At 32.8% G+C, this 9,435-nt stretch overlaps 1 protein-coding gene across 1 annotated transcript; it reads right to left on the bottom strand.

Annotated features, from left to right (window-relative positions):
- LOC21386213 lies at positions 1-4,957 on the bottom strand. The gene is made up of 4 exons (XM_024175235.1): positions 4,620-4,957; positions 2,819-3,443; positions 1,161-1,443; positions 1-266 (listed from the first exon to the last, which is right to left on the bottom strand). The coding sequence occupies exons 1-4, from the start codon at positions 4,726-4,728 to the stop codon at positions 213-215; spliced, it is 1,071 nt and encodes a 356-aa protein (XP_024031003.1). The 5' UTR covers positions 4,729-4,957; the 3' UTR covers positions 1-212.
- Positions 4,958-9,435: the final 4,478 nt, after the last annotated feature.

Below are 9,435 nucleotides of genomic sequence, written 5' to 3'. Positions count from 1 at the left end.
TGTAGAAAGTCCAATAAATGTGAATTTTTGAATTACGCTAAGAACAATATGGGTTCGATAAAGAGCAATATCATCACACTAATGAAAACGAAGGACACATAACTAGACTGGAATAGCTGTCAGTAACATCCAAGTCTCAAATGGTTTAGCGAATGTATAAAGAAAAGAAATTTGGCATGTAAATCTAGTAATACTATCCCCAACCCCACAAGTCATAAATGGTTTTGCGAATAATCAAAGCTCAAGGGTTGCTGACAGAATGGAACCTGCAAAAGAAAATTAAAGGGTAAAATTAGCAGGCAAAAATAGCCCGGATAATACAACAGGAAGTCATAGATAGCAGACAGAATACAAAGAAATGTTCTTCAATTTAACGTAAGAAGAAAGAGGGAGTGGGTGTGGGTGGGAAACACACATTCCATGTGAAGTGTTGTAACTTTTAAATTCCTATAAAACTAGACTTCTAGATCTCTTCGAGACACATGACGGCCTTGGCCACCCCAAAACCATCACAGAGAGCTGTAGCATGCACCTAGTCAGATGCTCTACGACACAGAACAAAATGAAGGAGAAGAAGAAGAAAAGAAGAAAGAAAGACAAATGCTTGGTATGGCAATGCAACAAAGTAGCTTAGCCTTGAGGCTGTTTTGACAAATACACATCAAATACTGTAAATTCCCAGTACTAATAATAATTTGACATTATTGCTTCATTGCTTTCTCTATTGATTTTCAAGACAACGATATCTTCTAAAATGGAGAGCTTAAGCTTCTATGCAACAACACACAAATGGTATCCACTATACAACATATCTTTGACGTAAAAACTAAAACAGAACGAGTTACAAACATTATCTTCATATCATATATCATCTTTGCTATTTTCCTAGCAATTATCAGAAATTCTGGAACAGGATAGTTAAAACAGTTAGACACCTGATTGGAACTTCGTTGTAATGTGAAGCCAATTCCAGGTAATTTTCAATTTTCAAATGATGACGATATCGTCTTGAAAAAAAGCCATGCAAGTTCATGATGACAACCAAGCTCTCTAGTTCCTTGTTTGCATGCCAGACTCACAGTTGTTTTCTACAGTTATAATAGCAGGCCATGCGCTAATTATTTTAGAGGAAATCCGAAAGTCAAGGACATTCTGCTTACCTGGAAACCAGCATGTCTAGACTGTTCATATGAATGTGCATACATCATTGCAGCAGTCGACCATTGCATGTAAGCAGCATCTCTAGAAGTCTGATTCAATCCCATGGCACAGAAAGGGTTCATAACTGGGCTAGAGGGAGGCCCATAGCTCAATGATGTCTGAGTCCCGGGCATTTGGCCTATCTGAGGAAATACGGGATCATACTGCACAAAAGTAGGCTGAATCTTTTGCATATTGAAATGTGGCACGAAGTTTTGATTCGCTGGAAAATTCCTAACATACCTGCAAAACTCTCAAGTTTCAGATAAGCCACGAATCAGAAGCAAATAAAATGTTTTGAAATTCACTATATGCTCAAGATAGAAAGCAATCCAACATGCATAAGAAAATACCCTTCCAAATATTGCTATTAGAAAAAAGGAAAGATAAAAAGAATAAGTTCACTTAGGTTGCGTTTGGTATGAGGGTTCTAGAACCGGAGCCCATGATTCTGGTTCCAACATTTGTTTGTTTACAAAAAGTAAAAAATGGTTCTTGAAAGCTAGTGTTTGGTTTGGACAGTTCTGGTTCAAGATTTAGACCCTAATGTGATGTTTTAAACCAAAACCACCCCAAAAAATAAAGCCCCCCTCTTAGTTTTGGATGGTTCAAACCCCTAGGCGCGCGCCTCTTTGCTTCTGTGTTTTTGTGGGGTTTTCAAAACCCAATATGCTTCGGCCCAAAATTTTAAAGCCAGTCCGAATTAAATAGGCCCAGAAAACATATAAAAGCCCTGAGAAATCAGAACAACCAACTATCAAGAATCAGATGTTCAAAACAGCCAACTAGCTCACTATCTTCCTTCGCATCAGCTATCTCTCCTTCTAGCTTCAACTCTTAAAGAGTAACAAGATAGCAGGTACCTTTCTTAACTTGGTTCTTTTTTTTTTCCTTCTCTTGGTGGATATCAGTTATCCACCAAAACAAAAATTATGGTTTGAGGATTTAATATTTTAGCTTCATGTGGTGGTTTTTTTTTTTTTTTTTTTTCTGATTTATGAATTAATAGTTTTCTTATATAACATTAATTATAATTATCATATTAAAGATAATAACTCCAGTATAATTTTGATTATTAGGTGTTAGAGACAAGGAAACCATTCAAGTGGATGAAGAAGAGGAGGAGAGGATAGACTGACTCTGACAGTGAAGAATATGTGGACAATGAGAGACAAAAATTGGCTGATGCTTCTCTTAGTACTAGTAGTGATGAATCTAATGATGCTTGATAAGTTGGGAGAAATCTAGGCTCTTAGAAGTGCATTATGGACCTTATAATATTAGGATTTGGTGACTATTTACTCTTTTTTATGCGTCTAGCAGTGAAATAGACTTGTCATTTCATGAATTGAGTGGTTAAATTTCTTGTTTTAAATGATTATTGAGTAGGGATTTAGTTTTTCATTACTATTATTTTTTTCTAAACTTTTTTTTTTGGCATTTTTTGAGGCTTACGCCTCAGCCCCTTGAGGCTTACGCCTCATCTCGTAAAAGGCAAAACGCCTCGAGGCCCGATTCCGCCTTTTAAAACCTTGTTCATGTCAAAAGAACACAAGTATGCTACAACTACGATTGTATATAACAGACTACAACCATCATCGCAACAATGACTCCTTACCTTTCATAACTTCTGTCATAATCTGGGTCAGTGCGATCCTTTTCCCTGTCCCTGAATATGGCAACTCGTGATGAAGAACTAATATCCTTGATGCCCAAATTTTTTTCTAGGTCAATAATGTAGTTTCTGCTACTTTCATTCTCATCCAGGCTCGAACCTACAGTCTTCACATCCATTGAGGCCTCAGACAATGAGTCATTTGAATCAGGACTGTTAGGGCTGCTAAAGATGCGAGCTCGTGCCCTATCATACTCCTCCTTTCTCTCCTCCACGCTTCTAAAAGAATTTCGTTTATTCCCAACTCTGTTGGCTTCATTTACAGATGCTTTATTTGGCCTAGGCCTGATAACTAATTTGACATTCTCTGGTTTATCATATTCCAATTGTTTTGCTGGTATTTCAGATAAACGAACTGATGGATACCTGCTCTCTGCCGTTTTTCTCACTAAAATCTTATTTCCTTGACCATCAAAGCCACTATCCTGAACCATAGTTTGCAAACCATAGTGTTGAGCAACACGGTGTGCAGCAAGTCTAAGGTAAGATGTAGGAAAATGTTGGAATTCAAATTGCTGTTGGTCAGAATTGTGCAGAAACCTCTGGATATCAAGTTCCATTCTCAGAACTGAAAACAAATAAAAATCAAGTCATTATGGATTAAGAACGTGAGTAGAAAATTTCAAAGCAATTACATGACTTTAACATCATGAAACTGAACACTGGAAAGGAGTAAGTTTCAAACCACAAAACCAAAACGTAGATAAGCATACATCTGCAAATCATACAAATTTTAAGCAACTTGTTGCAGATATATTTAAAGCCATAAACACTAAAAGATATCAAATAACATGACTAAGATAAAACTCTCACAAGATATATTATGAAATAACTAAAAGTTTTAAACTCGTTATTAGTTCAAATTCTAGTTCTTCATCTTGCTAGCAAAATTTTAGTTTAGGAAGCAATACTAACGATGAAATAGCAAGTAAACAAATTAAGTTACAGGTAAACCATAGAGAGTTAGTACTATTTAGCAAAAAACATTGTTTCTCCCACTAAATTGCACCAGTAAAACAGGAAGATTTGAGATCTTTAGCTTAATAAGTAGCCAGTCTCCATAGTCAAACTAACTAAATAGTATCAGTATTACATGATGGCTTTAACCATATTTACAAACTCAAACTTCATAGTATTAGATTTGAACTCATATGGTTTTTTTTTCAAACTCAAACCATATTTACATGAATCTTCCCAAACAAAATCACCACAAGACATTTAAGGAACTATAATTGTTCTTCATTACTAGGAAAAGGTTGAAAGATAGCTTTCAAGGAAAATAAATTAGCGCTTCACTGAAAAGGTCATTATCTCTTATGAAAGTTAGGATGGAATTTCCAAGTTCTGAATAAATCAAAACCCGCAAACTATCCTCTTTAGCTAAGGTCAAATTTCCAATTTTCATAAATAAGATGTCAAAAATTTTCCACCTTTACGTCAATTTTCCTAACACCCAAACAAGAGGGTAATTCAGAAGACCCCAGATCTGACATCAAACGAAGCAACCACGCATTACGCAAAACAAGATGCCGAAATTCGCTCGCCCAAACCCTAAACCCGGCGCAATCGAATCAACACAATCAAGAATTTTGGAATCCTAAAACCGAAAAAAGCTATTTTTTTTTCCAGAAAATCCAATATCAAAAAAAAAAAAAAAAAAAAAAAAAGGAAAGAGAGAAAGAGATCTAATTTCAACAGGAAAAAAACCCCAAATTGAAGCGAAAAGAAGAACCGAAAAACTTACTGGTGAGACGGTGGCGAGGGTTTTGGAGAGCCTCGACCAAGAAAGGGTCAACCATGGACTCCTTCTCTGTGAGCCCCGGAACGACATCGTTTGAAGCTGACGAATCCATGGCGGAGACTCTCCTCTCTCTATATCTTATTGCTAAAAGGCTCTCTCTCTCTCTCTCTCTCTCTCTCTACCCCGGATTTTGGGGGTCTGAAGAGGGAGAAGATGGGGGGTTTACGTTATTGGTCGGAGAGCGATAGCATTTAGAGAGAGAGAATAGAGAAGAACCCTTCTGTTATGCCAAAATTCCCACCAAAGAGAAGACAGAAAAAGGTGGTGTTGAATATTATATATTTCCTTTGTTTTTTCTTTTCTTTTCTTTTCTATTTGATTTGATCATTTATATATATTTTTGTTTATTTATTGGTCTTGGTATTGGTTTTCCTTTTTCTACTTTTCCTTTCTGGTTTCTTCTTATAATGTGAAGGGACAAAAAAGTCTTCCCATATTCCTTCCGACAATCTTCAATCTTTTTGGCGGCTGGGCCTGGGCTAGATCTTGTTTTGTAGGCTTTCAACCAAGAGTGATACAGTTTGGATCGAGTAAAAAGCAAATTTCAAAAGAAAATTAGAGAATTTACCCTCAAGACTATAGGAGAGATGGGGATAAGGAATGAAGAGAGGCGGAGTAATGAAAAATTTAAGAAGATGTTTGGTAAGATAATTCATATTATAATTTGAGTCATTGTTCATAATTTATTATAGTATTTTTTTTGTAAATCAAAAATAATTTTAATCTCATGATTAAGCAAACGTCTCTAGAGATTAAGAAGATTATAATAATTTTTTATGTTATTTTATAGGAGGGATGGAGAGTTAAAAAAATGGATGAGTAAATATTTTTTTAATTACTATATTGTACTTTTTATTAATTTCACATTAAACTTTTTTAGGATGAAATAGTCTTTTTAAATATCTTTAATGCGAAGATTACATGGATCCTTCAATTAGTGGAGGGATGTAAATTGGTGGACTCGGATAGAGAGAGTCTCTCTCCATCTCTCATTTCCTTCCCCATCTCCTCCCAACCAAACAAGAGATTGAGGCCCCGTTCATTTCGTCGATTCGAGTTTTGCTACAGTAAAAAGCTCTCAGAAACAGTCACATCTAACTTTTTTGTTACAGTAAAAAGCTCTCACACAAAATCACATCTCAACTCGAATTACAAACTCGAATCAGCGAAGTGAACGGGCCCTGAGTCTCTTCCTCCATCTCTCTCCCTCCACCCCTCTCACTCCCTTCGTCTCTCCCTCCTACCAAACATACTCTAAGAGTACATTGGTCTGAATTTTTACCACACATTATTAATTAATATCCTTTTAATAGTATAGTTATTTGATTAAAAAAGTTATTAATTAAGAGTAAGTAACGAAAGTCTTGAGCCATGCACTTTTAAGACGCATTTGTCTCCTTTTGAGAGTAATTATTTGTGCACCCTAAATATTCATTAATACCCCATGAAATCATAATTTATGGTTATTACAATTTTATTATGCATTAAAATTACATCAAAACCCATTAATACACCCCTACATTAACTATACATGAAAATAGTAGTATAAAATTTCAAAGAATAAAAAAACATGCCCCTATATTTCTGCCTCAAGCTAATTTCATCTTCATAAACTCTAAAATTTTCTCTATCAAATTTTTTGAAAATTTCAATGGAGGTTTCGATTAAAAAAAAAAAGTCTCTTGAAGCGCCAACAAATGCTAAAGTATGCAGAGTATTTTCTACCTCCATAGCCTTTCTTACCTTATTTTAGAAAACTTGTTGTTGGAATATCTTTTGTGAGCTTGTTTTCTATTTCTTTTTCCAGTCTTTTATTTGTTGTAATGTTATGTGTTTGGTGGATTTTAGTGAGAATAATTTTATGACTGTGCCTTTTATCTTTGTTGCGAGGAGGATTGGTGTCTATTTGGTCTTTTTTTTTAATCGCATCGAGTTTGTTTTTGTGTGATAAAGGCTTTGTTCTTATTTAATTTATACCATTAAAAAGAAAAGGAAAAAGAAGGTTAAGGAGGAAGTAAGGCGAAGACAATTGATAAATAAAAGTAAATAGAATTATTATTAAAAAGAAAATAAACATTAATAGTTGAAAGAGGTTATATTTTATAAATCAAATGATGATTAAAATTAGGTGGGGGCATAAGATGATTACATTAGGTATTATGAAAATTATGTCTATAAAAAGATAGATTTTTCAAATTTTTATTAGAGGACGATTAATTAATGGGGATATTAATGAATTTTTGGGTAGTAAATATAACTACTCTTTTAACAATAGAGAGAATTATTGAACTTACTTTAAGAGTGCATGAGTACCCTTTTAATTATTATATTTATTTGACTAAAAAAATATTAATCAAGAGTAAGAGGTAAAATCTAAACTCATCCACTCTAAATGGATATTTATTTTATTTTCTCATTTCAATATTAAGAAAAGTTTGTTGAAGTTACCCTTAGAGTACATGTTTCTTAATTTTTATGCTTACTCTTGATTAATACTCTTTTAACTAATATAGTTATTTGATAGAAGAGAATATTTAACAAGAATAAGAAGTAAAAATTCAGACTCATACACTCTAAGAATATTTATCTCATTTTTCCTTTCATAAACTTTAAAGGAGTAAATAGCTTAATTATTTGAGAAAATTAAAAGAATAACCGTTGCTTTTCTATTTTACACTTATTTTTAATACAAATTCTGAAATTTCAAAAAATCACCAACTAAATGGTAGCCTAAGAATGACTACCCAAAACGGGATGAATAGGATTTTAAAATCTTTTTGAGACTATTTACAATTATTAAAAAATTCTCATTAGTCACAATAAACCAAGTAGCACATAACCAAGTAAATAAAATGAAAAATATTATGACAACTCAGTTAAAGGAGAAGAGGGTGTGTAACAGGGCAATATGCTAGAATGATTATACAACAAAATGAAATTAGTAAAATGACCTTCTTCATTTTTTATGAAGAATGACCACATAATTATTCTTTGTAAAAAGTGGTCATTTTACAAATAAAAATTTTTAAAAAATTATTTTACTAATAAAATTTTTCTATTGAGTTATTTTTACAAAGCCGGCGTGGGTAACACCTACAATTTTTCAAGGACTAGTATACCTAAGTGATATGACATTGAAATAGCATTTACGGAACTTTTAAAGTTATTTTACATGGCTTTTGATAGGCTAAGCATGATGTGTCGATTACCATAATGATACCAACTTTCAATCTATGAGTTTGATACTTAGAAGCTCTTCTTGGATTATTGGATAATTGGTATAGATCAGGCTGCAAGCCCACACGTGGAAGTCACGAGGAGTTTCCATTTTTATTAGTTAAGCATTAGGAATTGGTTTGCTGGCAAGTTTTCAAGCAAGTTGGTGATCTAGAATTTATCGGTAATTTTGTTCTTAAAACATGTGATCTAATTTAGATATTTATTTATTTAATAAAAGTGAATTTTTATTATTTTATGTGCCTGAATATTTATGAATATTATTGAAAATTTCACAATTATTTATATGACCTTAAATATTATACATAAGTGTTATATATGAAGAATAATATTTAAGGATAGTAATCGAAATAATATCCATAATGAATTTAATTAAAGTTTCAGAATTTTTAATTAAAACATTAATAATACACGTCATTCTTATTAAGAATAGAACGATGTAATCTGTATTGTTAATATGGATGGATATTGAATAAGTGTATTATTCATAATGTTATTATTTAGGACTGGGATACATATACGAGTTTAATTTCTAAGAATTTTTCTTAAGTATAGAAAATCAAATTGAGTCTATCGATGGTCATATATAAAATGATCTTAATCCTGAATTATTAGCGGATTCTTATTTATAGATTTTTTTCTTTTGGCTTACACGGTATGGATTTCGAAATTGCTAAATTGTAATCCTTGTATCTTATAGACGTAATGAAATAGGTAGCTGAGAATATTAATATATAAGATGAAATCCATTTTTTTTTGAATAAAAAAGTGAATAAATAAGTCCCTTGAGCATTTATATACTGTGCAAATGACTTATACTTGAACATTTCAACAAGCACATTGTTAGTTTCTGAAACTATTTCAGATGCAGAAGCGTGATAATGTGGATCGAGTATAAATAAAAGTTTTTTCAAATTTTTTGTGAACACTATTAATTGTAAATTTATAGGCGAATAAATTAATTTAATTAATTTTGGAATATACCTAGCTACCGATTAGTATGATAACTTGAGTCTTTGACCACGAAGCATCCAAGTGCTCTGCTTCTCAGATCACTAAGAATCTTTCTCATCTACTCCTTGGTTCTATAAAGACTGTGTGTGGACACAACCTGAAATCAAAACGGGACTAGCACTCTATTCACTAGTCTCCCACTATCATTAGCACATGTACGTAGCAGGACTGGGAATTTGGAAGAACTTTTCTCCCTTATATATATAGGGAAAATAGATCAAAAATTGTGTTTTCTAATTTTTTACCCCCACATATTTATAGAAAAGCTCTTAGAGTCCAACTAGAACTCTACTCTATCTCTAAGATAAGGTTTTAGAAATTTTGTGATTAATCTTTATTTTAAATCTCATGTAAAATTAAGATAAATTCTCATTTAATTTTGAAATAATTTTCTCTCTCTTGGGCAGTATAGAATCGGCCACCACAGGGATTTCTCCCTGTGGTTGGTACCACATTATCTAGTAAGAGGAGAAAATTTTCTCCTTTATCCTATTGTCCGATTTTGAGT

This window comes from Morus notabilis, unplaced genomic scaffold (assembly GCF_000414095.1).
Source record: "Morus notabilis unplaced genomic scaffold, ASM41409v2 Scaffold216, whole genome shotgun sequence".
NCBI lineage: Eukaryota > Viridiplantae > Streptophyta > Magnoliopsida > Rosales > Moraceae > Morus > Morus notabilis.
The sequence above is the reverse complement of the archived record's forward strand: the minus strand, read 5'-3'. Positions and strand labels throughout refer to the sequence as shown.